General features: G+C 42.3%; 1 protein-coding gene across 1 annotated transcript in view; it reads right to left on the minus strand.

The window, feature by feature from the left end:
• Positions 1 to 197: 197 nt before the first annotated feature.
• Positions 198 to 16,166, minus strand: part of ADAM12 (ADAM metallopeptidase domain 12) — a 373,095-nt gene continuing 357,126 nt past the window's right edge. The window contains exons 22-23 of the mRNA XM_007964392.3: positions 7,472 to 7,599; positions 198 to 5,231 (exon numbers count right to left, since the gene is read on the minus strand). Coding sequence (XP_007962583.3) covers positions 5,171 to 5,231; positions 7,472 to 7,599 — 189 coding nt within the window. The 3' untranslated portion in view covers positions 198 to 5,170. The remainder of the gene's footprint in view (positions 5,232 to 7,471; positions 7,600 to 16,166) is intronic.

Genomic DNA, 16,166 nt, shown 5'->3' on the forward strand with positions numbered 1-16,166 from the left:
AGTCTCACACGTTCATGTGGCTGGTAGCACACACCCCTTACGCACCCCCACCCTGCCCACCATTCTTCGTAGTTTCTTTTTGTACTGTTCCAAAATTTTCTCAAGCATCTATAAATGAATGAGAATACATTTTTCTACATGAAGGCCTTCCCTCAATTTTGTAACATTCTCAGTAACAAATGAGATACACGTTGATATTTACCTTTAGACTATTTATTGGGTTTAATATTTGTAACAATAATTTTTTCTACTGAAATAGCAGGTTGTGTTTACCTGTCAAACCCCAGTATGAGAGATGTGTACAAAAGCAACAGACTGATATAAAAAGGTACGTGAAAAAATTAGCAAACCAAAGCATGATAAATGGACGAAGCACTATAAAATTACTGTGCTGGTTTACGTAACTGTATCTTTAATGTATACTGTGCTAAATAGCCTATAGCCACGTTTTAAAGAGTTCCAGGAACAATTGCCACACATTCAAAGAACAAGCATTCACTACAGCCTCCCGATTTGACTTGATGGGAGGGACAGGAGAATGAGTCACTCTGCCACCACTTTTCCTGCCTTGGATTTGTAGAGGATTTTTTTTTTTTTTTTTTGGTCTAATTTGTTTTTCCTATCACTGCCCTACTAATGGACCTGCTTATAGGCCATGAAAATAAAATGCCATTCAACTTTTTTTGTAAAACTAAAATAATCACATGGTACTTATTCTTTGGAGGATTTAATATGTGCTAAATGGAGGACTAGAGAGTTACCTTATAGGAGAATCACGGGAAACAGAAACTGCTTTTTGAAGACGATGTGGAAGGTCAGGATGGGTTCCAGGGCATTCAACCTGGAAGAGCTGAATAGCTTTACATTGAGAATTACTTTGTGTTAAATCTTCTGGCCATCATTATCCATTGTTGGATATTTTAACAATTTTATAGTTATTCTTTTCAATTTTTCTCATATGAAACTGTAAATGGCTGTACTAGAAGCTGTCATTACTGTTCCAAAAAGTGAAGGGGATTTTCTCTACAAAAGGAAAGAAAATGGCACATTCACATGTAGGTAAGTAGCTTCTGGAAACATCTTCACTGCACAGAAATGGTTCTCAGCATGAGGCTCCCAAACTTTCTTAGAGTGCCATTCATTTTAGTATCAGAGTTTTGAAATAGGTTTAAAAGCAATAGATGTCAATAGGAACTTTAAGGTGAGTTAAGAGAATTTTGTAATTATAAGTTGATTTTCTATGGCTAACTTCCCCTTCTAATTAGAACAAGACATTGGGTGGGAGGTCCTCTGCTGGACTCAGGCTGGTGGGGTTGCTCTGGGCTGTGGCCCTGGAGAAGGTTGGGCTTTGGGCATCCCTTGGGTGGGCCTTGTAGGGACAGCCACACACTGCAGCAGTCACCACTTTGGCTGATCTAAAGTGGCAACGGAAATAGCAATTTGACTGTCACAAACTGGAGATGCATTGGCCTGGGGTTTGACCCGGGAAAGGGGCTTGTGTCTGGGTGATAGGGAAAGGTAAACAGATGTATTGGCCACTGGCTTCCTGTGGGCAGCTGTGTTGAATCAGCCTGCTGCTGAGTCACAGGGAGTAACTGCAGCTGCCTAGGGCTGGCTTCTAGCATGGGAGAGGAGGAGGAAAGGGGTCCTGCAGTGTCCCCCAGCAGCCAGTCATCGTGTGTGAAACTCCTAGCCTGAGAGCCCCACCTCTGGTCAGCACTAGTGTTGTGAGACTTCTGGGAGGGTTTATGACTTTGAGCTGGGTAACTGGTGTCTGGCTGGGGCCATCTTGAGCGCAGTGAGGAAGGATCTCCAGCCTGAGTGTGCCATGGGCAGTGAGGAAGGATCTCTCAGCCTGAGTGATACGTAGGGGAGCCCTGCATATAGCAGTTTTGAAATGAGTACGCCTCACGAGGAAAGTCTGCAAGAGGTCAGGGTGCATGAGAAAGATCTGGCCCTGCTGCCCTGTCACTGCCTTGTACCCTTTCTGCTGCTGGGGGTCTCATTGGCTCAGAGTGCTTAGTAAACATCAGTGGCAAAGGGGCAGGAGGACACTCAGCCCTACCAGTCGGCCCAGCACCAGGCTCTTTATAGCACCGTGGAGACCATAGGCTCCTAAGAACATTCTGATACAGTGTTAGCAGGGTTTTTTTTTTTTTTTTTTGAGGATGCATTGATGTATTGATTTGCCAGGGAACAATGGCCTATAGTTCAGCCTGAGAATTCTCATAAAGTTAAGAAGGCATAGAAATGTCCCCCCTGAGACTCGTCAGGAGTACTCACTCTCCTACAGTTTAATTTGCTGCTTTTGTGGTTTCTGTGATGTCATCCCACATGTGTAAGCTGGAAAAATCTACCCTGGGAAGTGTAACCTCCTGTGTGTATTTCCACAATGGAGAATGTTAGGCTTCGTTTCCCTCGGTTGCTACACATCTGATTACATTTGTCAGGAAAACAAACTTAAAAAATTTCAGGAGACAAACCTTTCAGTGGAATTGCCTGGAACCTATGAATTGAGGTCATAGAACCTACAACTGTAAGAAGATGTAGGAAGAAAAGTGGCCTCTGGGCTACTTTGTGTCTAGTCGCATTGACTTTCCAGGTGATGGCCTTACAAAACTCAAACCGCCTCTATTATTCATGCCTATACAATCTTTAAAAAAACACTAGATTGCCAGTGAAATACATAAGTATTAATTTTTTGTTGTTTTGAGGATATAAAAAGGAGTACTCCGCCCCCTGCCTCCCCCCACCACAAAACACCCTGGTTATTGGTTCGTTTCCTAAGTTACGAATTTGCTGTTAAATATACTTCACTTGATAAATATTGCATCTTGGAAGGATTAATACTGTCTGTATTGTAAGGGAATATTAGTTTAAATATGTTCTTATTCAGAAATAAAATGCATGGCTCTATAAAAACAAATTAGTACTGTAGAGATAAGAATGTGTCATCAGCCACGGCCCCTAAGTGGCCATTGATGACATGGCCTAAGATCACAGTTTTAACCTCCTTTAATATCAAACTCTTCCTGGCTCTCTGAAATAGAAGCATAGGAATAACAGCTAAGAACAAACAACAAAAGAAAAACTCAATTCATATCCTCTTGTAATAGGAGGAAGGGCTAACATGCCAGATCTAAGGATTTGGGCATCTAAAAAGACAATGCCCCCATAATGCACCATAAAATTCTGTAAACCTTTTTAATAGTGTGTGTGTATATATATATATGTATGTTTGGCCTTAGTACAATTACCAAGTGTAATATCAGTTACAGTAATTCTGTATGTATCTCAGCAGTATTATTTTCCAGCATGGTTTTACATTTTTAAGAACTTAACTATAGAATAAACAGATGCTTGCTATAAGAGTTGGAATGTATTAGAGCTAGGTTCCCTTTTGTGTGTGTCTGTGTCACATGTTTACTTAGTTTATCCCATAGTCATGAATACTATGTTGCCTAGATACAGTGGGGAACACCGGGAAAGTGAGATGCAGTTTTGTTTTCTGGAAGGCAAACCAAGATTCTTGGTACATATTTTTCTTTCTGTTTCAAGGCATAGGAAAACTGTTGACCCCCAAAAGAAGCCCTTCTCATAATACACTCAGAGTGAATTACGTAACTGTTGTCAATTGTCTTCTAATGTGAAAACCAGTCATACATGACCCCTCCAGAAGACACTTCTCACTCCAGAAGTGAGAGGCATCATGACATTTTACTTTATCTGAGTATTTTTGTATTTCTCATGCCATTAGTCATCTTAAAGACCTTGTGAAACATGGCTCCCTAGTCAGGCATTTGAAGAGTGAAAAGTTCAAGGGGATGCTGCCCAAGCCAGCATTCACACATATTTAGGAAGTTGATAAGCAGGTTGATTTCTTTATCACGTTCTGTGATGCTCAACAGGTAGGTTACAAGTGTTTAAGAAATAGGTTCAGACTCTGTTAAAAGCATCTTTTAAAGATTCCTGCAGCCAAGTTGGAAAAAGAGGATGCCCCATAGAGAAGGCTGTTTGTCCAATATCTACGAATAATGATAGCAGACGTGAGCTATACCCATGAATATCACATTCCATTTGGTTACAGTTTTTGCAAGCATAAAGAGTCTGCCTAATTTTCAATAAGTTGAACTTTGCAGTAAAAGGAGATTTTTAAATTGACAGACTTGATTGACTAGATCTGGTGAATGGTTCACATCTGAAAATAGTTGTGGTCCCATGGAAAGCCTCATCTGTCTGAATATATGATCGTTGTGTTACAGTTTGTGGTGATGTGCTCGGCTCCAAGCAGTACAGGGAGGTGGTGGTTTGCAGTGCCTGGGCAGTAGGTTTCTTGTAGAAACACCACCTTTCCCAGTCTAAATAACCTACTGGTGGCAGTGCTCTAGAAAGGACAGCCAGAAAAAGAAGTGCTTGGCATTTCTATCAAGCACAGCCTTGAGCCAAACATGCTCACGGCTGGCCAACTCAGGGTCAAGTTCCAGCCTGTCTAGTGTTCCAGTCTCTATCCTCGTGTGGCTATACCTTAAAATTCCTGTCTGCAACCCAGGTTCTCTCCAAAACTTACTGGCCAGAAGCCAGATTTCTACCTGCTGTCCCAGAGCTGTCCCTGGGAGCTTGCCTGCCAGTTGTCAAGGGGCACAGGGCCTCCCTGAAAGCCAGACACAGCCTGGACCTGAAGCCCCTTGGCTCTGGCCTGAGATAGGGAATCTAGAACATCAACTGAGGTTCCACTTGGGGTCTCTTGAGCTGCATCTGGTACCATAAGCACAGCTGGGGGTAGGTGGGGGACTGCTTTCCAATAAGGCCTTGATCAGAAAGCAAACACATCCTGTCCAGAATCCCATCAAGCAGGATATTTCAAGTTCACTAAAATACTAAAAGCACAACAAGCCTTCCGCCATGGAAAACTCAGTGATGGTAAAAATGCCTACCACAGCGCACTGCACTGTAGTCAACATTCTGCATAAATTAATAATTTACAAGTACCTGAGCAAGTAGACAGAGCACCATAGCACAGCATAGCACTGACGGCAGTAGCTCAAAGTTCTTATAGTAATGATGTTTTAAACATTAAAAAAATCCTAAAAGTTGGTACAAAAAAACTCCAACTGGAGCTGAAAGATAGTGCAAACTTCTGTCTTCACTGTTGAAAAAAGGTGTTGGCTTCTCACTTCATGTAGGCGGTGTGGGTGGATCTGGGCACTTGGTGTGGATATTGTGGAGCAGGTCTGAATGAAGAGAGGAGGAAAAGATCAGAGCCCTTGAGAAGTTGATTCTGAGGATAGAGAGGTCTGGGGTTGGAGATATATTCTGACAGGCTGAAGGGTTTTCTGTGTCAGATAGCACTGCCCCTCATAGCGGTGGTGGGAGACCTCTCTCCAAAGCTGCACTTCCCACCCACAAGTCGACTCTAGAACAGCACTGTCCCACAGAAAAAATGTGAGCTACACAAGAAATTTTCTAGTAGCTACATGAAAAAAGTAAAGAGAGAAGTGAAATTAACTTCAGTAATACATTTAACTCAGTACACCTAGAGGATTATTTCAACAGGTCATCAATAGAAAAAAAATGATAGTTGACATTTTAGGGTACTAAGTCTTCAAAATACAGTAAGACTTTTACCAGGCACAACATGCCTAGCAGTCCCTGTATCCCGCAGCACAGCTCCAGAGAACAGGGAGCAAAGGTGGGTACCCAGTATCCCTCAAAAATGAAATGTGCGGGACAGGACCAAAATCAACTGACAGAGGTAAGATCGGCCACGGCTTGAGGGCATTTCCGAAAAAGGGCTTCCCCTCAATGTGTTCATGTAGTGTTTCTTCCTCAAACAGAACAAGAACAATAACTTCAAGATCAACATGCAAACCACAATGAAATAATTAGGATGCTGCACAATTTTTCTCTATTTATGCAGTCAGGAATTAAGCAATTGTCCTAACCCTTTGACCGCCTTTATCTCTGAGATTTATTAGGCAGCTCTTTCTTTCACAGGCCAAACATTCTTCCCAAGAGCTGCAATGAAATCACTCCAGTGTGTCTTCTCCTTCAGAGATACTGAACCTAGGGCCTGGCCAACACAGTACCTTTGGTTCTTTTGAGCTCATAAAGCAGGCTTCCTGCCAAGAGGGCATGTGTGTCAGAAGAGTGCTTTGGCTTGGGTTTAACTCAGCTGTGTGCTGGTAAATGTTTAACAGCCCATGGGGTTGGGGGCAGGAAAGCCTGATTTGCAGTGTTTGCCGATTTCCATGGTGTACATACTCCCCCTGTGGCTGATTTCAAGCTACCACCTGATGTCACTAAACATGGAAGAGATGCAGGCAGCTACCATGACCTAGGTTTTCTGCCTTACAGAAATAATGGTCAAGTGCAATCTCAAGAGCACAGATAATTACAGCAAAATGGAGATTAAAACATGAAGTGAGTTTTGAGCACTTATTACCTTTGTTTCTAATATAACTTATAAATTTGTATAACTGAATCCTTACTATTGGCTAGGTTTAAATTCCTGGAAATTTGTTAGCTCTCACCAACCAGGGTGAGCTGGCTCCCCCACACCATGAGGTTAGCTTCCCAGCAGAGGTTGGGATTGAGGTCTCTGCCTTTCTAGTGGACCAAGCAGAAGTTGTGAAAGGTGATTCCTTTTGCCCATTGTCCCTGTTTTCCCAGCGTCCTGCTGCTGGGCAGCTGCTTTGCCTTACTCCCCATATGTCCCTTGCTCCCGCTGTGTGCCTCCAACCCAACTAATGTCTCAGGGCCTCATGGACTTGGCAGAGTCTGCTGAGAGTTGTGGAGGTGGGCGTTGAGATGGTTTGAATCTGTGTTCCTGCCTCAGTCTCATGTCAAATTGTAATCCCCAAAGTTGAAGGTGGGGCATGGTGGGAGGTGACTAGATCACGGAGGCAGATCCTTCCTGAATGGTTTAGCACCTCCCCCTTTTCTCTTTCTCCTGCTCCAGCCCTGTGAAGTGCTGGCTTCCCCTTCTGCCATGATTGTAAGTTTCCTGAGGCCTCCCCAGAAGCATATGCTGCCATGCTTTGTGTACAACCTATGGAACTGTGAGCCAATTGAAACTCTTTTATGAATTACCCCGTCTTAGGTATTTACAGCAATGTGAGAATAGACTAACACAGGTGTCCAGTCTTCATACTGTCATGCTACTTGGTAGCTCTTTTTCTTTGTGTCTTACAGGCCTGGCTTTCTCAGGTACTGTAGTTTTATGGCATCTTGATTTGCTCTCTTAGGTCCACTGTGGCTGTTGATAGGCACTGTGTGGTGATGCCTGTGATTATAAGCTCGTGGACTGCTTCCTTCCCAGTAATTGTCATGTCTATTTTATGGTATTCCCAGTTGTAGGGGGAGCAGGAAGCATGGCCTAGACAACTGCACCCCTGTCCTGGCTTGGATTAGCTGTGGTCGGTCCTGCAAGAGTTTGAGAGAGAAAGAGATAGACATGGCGTGTCACACAAACCTGAGGGGTGCCAGGCGGAGCCCGGTCTCCCGCTGTCCTGGGGTCCTGGCCAAGGCATGGGTGAGCCGAGTTCTGGCCAGAGGATCTGCAGGCAGAGGCTTCTGAGGGGGGTTTGGCTTACAGGACCCCTGCAACAAACATAGCGTTAACTTTCCAGGAGCCAGCAGAAGCCCCTGAGAAGCAGGGCCTGCCACTTGGCACAGGCCCCGATTCCTGAATATCATCCTCTCACCATACAAGGTGGGTGGAGGCTGAGCTCTGTTAACCTTCTTGCCGAAATTTTCTCTAACATTTAAGACTTATCCATGGATCACAGTTATAAACACTCGACTGTGGGGCTTCTGGGCTGTCCCTGGGCCCTGGGCTAGAGTTGATGTTGGGGTTTCTCTGCCAATGTCACCCTGAGAACACACACTTTCCTGTGCTTTCTATTCACCCTAAAATGAGAAGTTGGTGAAAATCTTTTCAACATCACATTCATTTCTTCAGTTTTGCCAACATCACATAGCAGGACTCGTTTATCTGTGGGTGGATTAGATGGTGAGGATGGTCGTGCTCAGTCGGCCACGTGCAGGCGCTGTTCCACATGTTGCTCCAGATGGCTCCGTGAAATGCACCGAAGTTCCTCCACTAAATACTTTCTCATAAGCTCAAAGAATCGATGCAGTGGTCTGAGGGACAAGTCAAGTTTTGTAAACACACTAAGGGGGCAGGGCTGTATTGACCAGAAGCCAGTGAGGGAGTTGGCCAGGGAAGGTGGGTTATTCCACACTGGGTTTTAGCCAAAAATGCTTTGGGACTTGTGCAAGTCACTTGACCTCTTTTTCTGGAAAATGTGGGGAAAAAGACCTATCTCAGCATTGTTATGAGGATTAAAGAAAATAATGCATAGACAGTTCCCAGCACACACTTAATATGTATTAATATCAGCATTCCTTCATGCCACAATTTAAAAATGTTTAATAGAAATAGAAAAACAGCAGGGCGAGGTGGCTCATGCCTGTAATTCCAGCATTTTGGGAGGCCGAGGTGGGCGGATCACCTGAGGTCAGGAGTTCGAGACCAGGCTGGCCAACATGGTGAAACCGCATCTCCACTAAAAATACCAAAAAATTAGCCTGGCATGGTGGCATGTGCCTGTAATCCCAGCTACTCGGGAGGCTGAGGCAGGAGAATCACTTGAACCCAGGAGGCGGAGGTTGCAGTAAGCTGAGATCGTGCCACTGCACTCCAGCCTGGGTGATAGAGCAAGACTCCGTCTCAAAAAAAAAAAAGTGTAAGAACACATGCCGTTTTTTTTGTGGGGCCCCTCCTGTGGATACACATGAGAGAGGGGTTCATTGGAGCTGTGTCCAGAAGTCAGTGTTGGACACATCTTTGCTCTGGGCCCCAGGTGAATGTGGGTGCCATGTCTTGTCCTTGGAGCCTGGATATTCATCTTCATGAATGCATAGAACGTCTGTCAGAAATGGTGCTAGAGGCCGGGCGCGGTGGCTCAAGCCTGTAATCCCAGCACTTTGGGAGGCCGAGACGGGCGGATCACAAGGTCAGGAGATCGAGACCATCCTGGCTAACACAGTGAAACCCCGTCTCTACTAAAAAATACAAAAAACTAGCCGGGCGTGGTGGCGGGCGCCTGTAGTCCCAGCTACTCGGGAGGCTGAGGCAGGAGAATGGCGTGAACCTGGGGGGCGGAGCTTGCAGTGAGCCGATATGGCGCCACTGCACTCCAGCCTGGGGCACAGAGCAAGACTCCGTCTCAAAAAAAAAAAAAAAAAAAGGGTGCTAGAACCTCCAGGGAGACAGAACACCCCTAATAATGAAATGCTCCAAGTCACCATCATAGGACCCAGTATTCCTTATATCTAGCAACACTCAACAATGATTTCAAACACTTGAGTTGAATTTCTCTCACAGTGCCAATCACATGAAATGACATTCAGCAGTTGGGGCTCAGCTGAAAGAATGCAACAATATAATCACCATTTAACATATCTTTGTAAAGCAAAGGAAGCTACCACAGAAGTCTGTAGACCACAGGTGTGTGGAAGATAAGCTGAGTTGGAACAATGGACACATTGGGCTAGGAAAAAGTCCCTGAACAAGGGACAGACTTAGAAGTGACATTTCTACATTAGTTTTCATTAAAGGAAACATCAAATAGAAAAAAATCCCCCAGCTCAGAATAAAGGCCGTATAATGTGCCCAAGAGCATGGTTTGTTTATATATTCAACCAGCTCCACATACACACAGCGTCCTCACTGGTAGAGAGGGGATGGTCATAGTCCCTTCCTCCCAGGTGGATGTGAAGGTTAAATGAGATATTGAGGCTCCTAACACAGGGCCTGGCATGCAGTAACCCATGAGTGTTAGCTGCTGCTGGATTACAGTTATTAATGGAGTGAATTTACCACCAAAAAGCACTGTAACCCTACTAACAAACTTTGGATAATTAAGGTAACAAATCAAGCTCCCTTTCCTATAGCTAACAGAAAACCATGAGCAAGACATTAGTGTCATGTAAAAATGGATGTATGCACTCATCAAATTGAAATAAGCAATACTAGTTTTGCTGCTAAGTATGACTAAGCTGTCTTGACAATAAAGATAACGTCAGGTTTTTATTGCAAGGCTGGAGGAAAAAGTGAGGTATCACAATATATTTGAATTTATCATGGAAACATAGGAGATAATTAGGTTAGCCGTTCATTCTAGTTTGCCTGGGACATTCGCAATTTGTTTATCGTCCTGTTTAATTATTAATCACTCTCAGGCATGTCTCCTACGTTAGAAGATAAATTATATGGTCACCATAGTGAAGAAAACTCAAATGGCTGAGATGCTGATTGAAGGGTCTGACCTCCAACCTGGGTATCAGTGCAGGCACCATCTGCTTCCTCTAGCCATGGCCAGGACATAGTTTGGATGGAAGCATGAGACAGGTTGCAAGCAAAGATGTTGCCTAGGTAAGATGCTGGCTTCCTGCCAGGGCTTAACTGGGACAGAATGACCATGGAACAGTGGGGTTAGTCCAAGAAGATGTGCCTTCACGTCTTAGACATTAGGCATGGAGGTGTGGAACCTATGATGCAAGAAGCACCAGCTGCACATTTTGACCTTGGAGGAAGGGGTGAAATTGCCATGCTCTCTTTTAGGTATTGCTTTTCATTCTGCCTTTGCAAAACCTAAACCTGAACCTGTCCCAGAGAAGTTCAGTGTGATCACCAAGCATCATCTGAAGGGAGCTGAGAAATGACTCTAGGCAGATCACTCACACATGATAAACATTTCTTTAAATCTATTTTCATTTTAAACAAGGAAATGAAGAATTCAAACCTCATTCTTATGCCCTCTTAACTTCTTCCAGACATTGAAGAAAAATCCAGGTATGCTATTAAATAGGGCTGTTCCATTCTTCTATTTTCTGCTCATGTTCTGGTAATAGCCACATATTTCAAATTTTTTAGAGGTTTCAAAACAATTTTAAATCCAAATATAACCACTTGGCCTTGACCAGCATCATGAAGAAGTCTCAGCTGTTATCAACTTCACATGGTAAACGAGAGTAAACATGCCCTGCTTATCCAGAGAAATCTCTGCAGGAAGACTGGAATTCATCACAGGAAAATGCCAGAGATGCCCCGGAGATCCCTGGTGAGCTCATGCAGGGCTGGGGCGGCATCAACATGTTTCACTGCAAATTCGGTCTACCTCTAGCTAAAAACAGTTGTGGGAATTATGGCTATAGATCAGAATATAAATGTTGCAAACCCTGATGTAGGTATCATGGAATTTGCCAAAGTTGACAGGCCTTCCATTTCCAGTAACATGGCAGGCTCTGTTTTTGTGCTGTACCCCTTCTCTGATAACCACCAAGAGTTACAAGGCAGTAAATGTTTAAATCTAAGTGAAAGCAGCAGCTTGGAATAGTAACTGAAGATGGAGGCATCTGGCAAGTTAGGGAAACCTAAATGTGGGTTTTGATACTCTTTCACAGTGAGGAATACAGAAATCCAACCGAGGTCAAGACGTGGGCAGAAACCAAATGTCCAAGTCTAGTGAGAGATAATTCTCTTCCCGACTCCTCTCCATTCAAGTTGGGCTCTACAGACGAGACCTCAGGTTAAGAATCTTCTAGAAGTAAATGCATACTATAATCTATCCCCAGGTTACTATAAGGAGCATTCTTCTGGTGCTTGACAGACCAAGGGAGGAAAATAAACCTGTCCCACAAATTTTCCTTGAGGACTTGAAGCTGAAATCACATCACCTGAGTAGTTCAGTAAGCTCCAAGCCATTTGAAGTGGTCTCAAACTGGCACTGCCCCCAGGCACCTGGCAGAGGCAAAATAACCCTTTATGGAAGAACACACCTGCATCCTAGGCCTCGAAGAACTATAATTTAAAAAATGAACTCATGGGAAAAAAGGCATACAAGGAAACAAGGCACCAGGAGTGAGAAGTGATAGAAACTTCAGCAGTAACATATCCAAAGACTTCATATTTTGGGATTACTGGAAAAAGTTTTCTTACTATGTTTAAAGAAATGCAAGACAAGCTAGCATAGTTGAATTAGAACCAAAGAGAACTTCTAGAAGCAAAAAAAGTACAACATAGATGAGTGCAAATTGCATGAAGGTAAGTACAGTTTGATACCATTATGTAAAGTTTAAAACACAATACTCATGGATACATATTTATACACAAATATTCAAAATATTCTATTAAATCAGCAAACTTACAACAGTGATTGTATCTGGAGGGAGGCTAATGTAGTGACTTTAATGTTTTACTTTTTTAAAAAAGTGATAGAGTATGCATATTTCTGAAATTTAAATAGGCACATACATCTAGAAAGATGTGAAACTGGTTATTTCTATATAGAAGAAATGTGAGTAAATTTTAGTTTTTTACTTTTCTATATTTTAAATATTTTAAAAACAAAATAAGTTCAATCTTTGGGCCAAGGAGGAAAACAGAAGAGAACATGTAGACTATTTAAAAAATATAAAATACACTACAACTTGGAACCAGTGAGCAAGGTAAGGCAATGTTTAAAGGAAAGTTCCTAATAATATTTTCAGGTAACTATCACAAAGTCCCAAAAGGCAAGTACTATTATTTCACATTTGTAGAGGGGAGATTAAAGTCATATTTCCAAGATCTAATAGTAGCAAGAAGAAGATCATATAAGACCTTGAGCTGGTTGAAGGTAGAGGAGAACAAGAAACCAGACAAATCTAATAAAACATAGGCCAATCAAGGACAAAATAAATGGTATTAAGGATTACTAGGTAGTCATCTAGAAAAAAAAGTTTTTTTATACACTAAGTGGGATTGATTAGTGAAACAAATAGACACATGGAGAACAAAAAAAAGGGTGAGGCGATGGCCCACCTGGGAGTGACACGCAGCCAAGAGAACCCCGACCATGGGAAGTGGTACAAGAAAAACTGAGGCTACTGGGGTCTGGAGCAGACCCCCAGCAAATTGCAGCAGCCTTACAGAAGAGTGGCCAGACTGTTAAACAGAAAACAACTACCTCATCCAAAGGTCAGCAACATCAAAGATCAAAGGTAGCTAAGCCCACAAAGACGAGAAAGAATCAACACAAAAACAATGAAAACTCAAAAAGCCAGAGTGCCACTTTTTCTCCAAATCGCCACTTTTTCTCCAAATCATGGCAACAACCTCTCCAGCAAGCGCTCAGAACTGGGCTGGGGCTGAGATGGCTGTAAATGACAGAGTAGGCTTGAGAAGGTGGGTAATAAAGAACTTTACTGAGCTGAAGGAACATGTGGTAACCCAATTCAAAGGAGCTAGGAGCCAAAATAGCCAGTTTAGAGAGGAACATAACTGGCCTGTTAAAGCTAAAAAACACACTACACGAACTTCACAATCACAAGTAACAAAGCAGAGGAAAGAATCTTAGAGCTTGAAGACTTTCTGAAATGAGATGGGCAGACAATAAAAGAGAAAAAAGAATGAAAAGGAATGAACAGAAGGTCTGAGAAATATAGTATTATGTAAAGAGACCAAATCTACAAGTGATTGGAGTACCCAAAGAGACAGGCAGAACAGAGACCCCCCCCCCCCCTGCCCCCCAGCAAATTGCAGCAGCCTTATGGAAGAGTGGCCAGATTGTTAAACAGAAAACAACCCACAAAAATCCAAGGTCAGCAACCTCGAAGATCAAAGGTAGATAAGCCCACAAAGATGGAAAACATACTTCAGGATATAATCCAGGAGAACTTCCCCTACCTGGCAAGACAGGCTAACATTCAAATTCAGGAAATCCAGAGAACCCTGATAAGATACTCCAAGAGAAGACCAACCCCAAGACACATAATCAGATTTTCCAAGGTCAAAATAAAAGAAAAAATGTTAAGGGCAGCCAGAGAAAAAAACCAGGTCCCCTATAAAGGAAAGCCTATCAGACTAAGAGCAGACCTCCCAGTGGAAACCCTACAAGCTAGAGATTGGGGACCAATATTCAACATTCTTCAAGACTTTCCAACCCAGAATTTCATATCTGGCCCAATATCATCTGGATAATGAAGAAAGACCCATTAGTGTGCTGTCTTCAAGAAACCCATCTCATGTGCCAAGATACACATAGGCTCAAAATAAAGGGATGGAGGAAAATTTACCAGGCAAATGGCAAACAGAAAAAAGCAGGGGTTGCAATCTTGGTTTAAAGTCTGCTTTGTCAGAAACTAACAAAGATCAAAAAAAACAAAAAAGGCATTGCATAATGGTAGAGAGTTCAATAAGAGCTAACTATCCTAAACATATGTGCATCTAACACCACCCAGATTCACAGAGCAAATTCTTAGAGACCTGCAAAGAGACTTAGACTCTCACACAATAATAAGAGTTTAACACCCCCCTGACAATATTAGACAGCAAATCAACAAAGACATTCAGGACTTGAACTCAGCTCTGGAACAAGTGGATCTGTTACACATCTATAGAACTGTCCACCCAAAACCAACAATCTACATTCTTCTCATTACTACACAGCACTTACTCTAAAATTGATCACACAATCAGAACTAAAACACTCCACAGCTAATGCAAAAGAACTGAAATCATAACTGTCAACAGTGTAATCAAATTAGAGCTTAAGATTAAGAAATTTACTAAAACCACACAACTCCATGGAACCTGAACAACGTGCTCCTGAATGACTCTTGGGTAAATAATGAAATTAAGGCAGAAATTTGAAACTAATGAGAACAAAGAGGCTACATACCAGAATCTCTGGGATGCAGCTAAAGCAGTGTTAAGAGGGAAAGCTATAGCACTAAATGCCCACATCAAAAATGTAGAAAGATCAAGTTAACAACCTAACATCACAAAGAACTAGGGAAACAAGAGCAAACCCCAAAACTAGCAGAAGACAAGAAATAACCAAGATCAGAGTGGAACTGAAGGAGATAGAGACATGAAAAACCCTACAAGAAATCAATCCAGGAACTAGTGTTTTGAAAAAAAATTACTAAAATAGACCATCAGCTAGACTAATAATCAAATAGACACAATCAGAAATGTTAAGGGGGATATCACCATTGATCCCACAGAAATACAAACTATCAGATAATACTATAAACACCTCTATGCACATAAACTAGAAAATCTAGAGCAAATACACCCTCTGAAACGGAACCAGGAAGAAACCAAATCCCTGAACAGCCAGCAATGAGTTCTGAAATTGAGGCTGTAATAAATAGCCTACCAACCAAACCCAGGACCAGACAGATTCACAGCTAAACTCAACAAGATATACAGAATAGAGCTGGTACCATTTCTGCTGAAACTATTCCAAAAATTGGAAAGAAGGGACTACTCTCTAATTCTATGGGGCCAGCAGCATCCTGATACCAACATCTGGCAGAGATGCAACAAAAGAAAACCTCAGGCCAATATCCTTGATGAACATTGATGCAAAAATCCTTAACAAAATACTGGCAAACAATCTGGCAGCACATCCAAAAGCTTATCCACCACGATCAAGTAGGCTTCATCCTGGGATACAAGGTTGGTTCAGTATATGCAAATCAATAAATGATTCATCACATAAACAGAACTAGAGACAAAAACCATATGATTATCTCAATAGATGTAGAAAAGGCCTTCAATAAAATTCACCCCCATAATGTAAAAAAAAAAAAAAACTCCCAATAAACTAGTTATTGAAGGAACATACCTCAAGATAATAAGAGCCATCTATGACAAACCCACAGCCAATATCATACTGAATGAGTAAAAACTGGAAGCTTTCCCCCTTGAAAACTGGCATAAGACAAGATACCCTCTCTCACCACTCCTAGCCAACATATGATTGGAAGTTCTGGGATAGGCAATCAGGCAAGAGAAAGAAAGCATATTCAAATAGGAAGAGAGGAAGTCAAACTATCTTTGTTTGCAGATGACATGATCCTATATCTTGAAAACCCCATTGTCTCAGCCCAAAAGCTGCTTAAGCAACTTCAGCAAAGTCTCAGTATATAAAATCAATGTGCAAAAATTGCTAGCATTCCTATACACCAACAGGCAAGCCAACAGTCAAATCATGAATGAACTCCCATTCAGAATTGCCACAAAAATAGTAAAATGCCTAGGAATGCAGCTAACAAGGGAAGTGAAGGACCTCTTCAAGGAGAACTACACTACTGCTTAAAGAAATCAGAGG

The sequence above is a fragment of the Chlorocebus sabaeus genome, chromosome 9 (assembly GCF_047675955.1).
Source record: "Chlorocebus sabaeus isolate Y175 chromosome 9, mChlSab1.0.hap1, whole genome shotgun sequence".
NCBI lineage: Eukaryota > Metazoa > Chordata > Mammalia > Primates > Cercopithecidae > Chlorocebus > Chlorocebus sabaeus.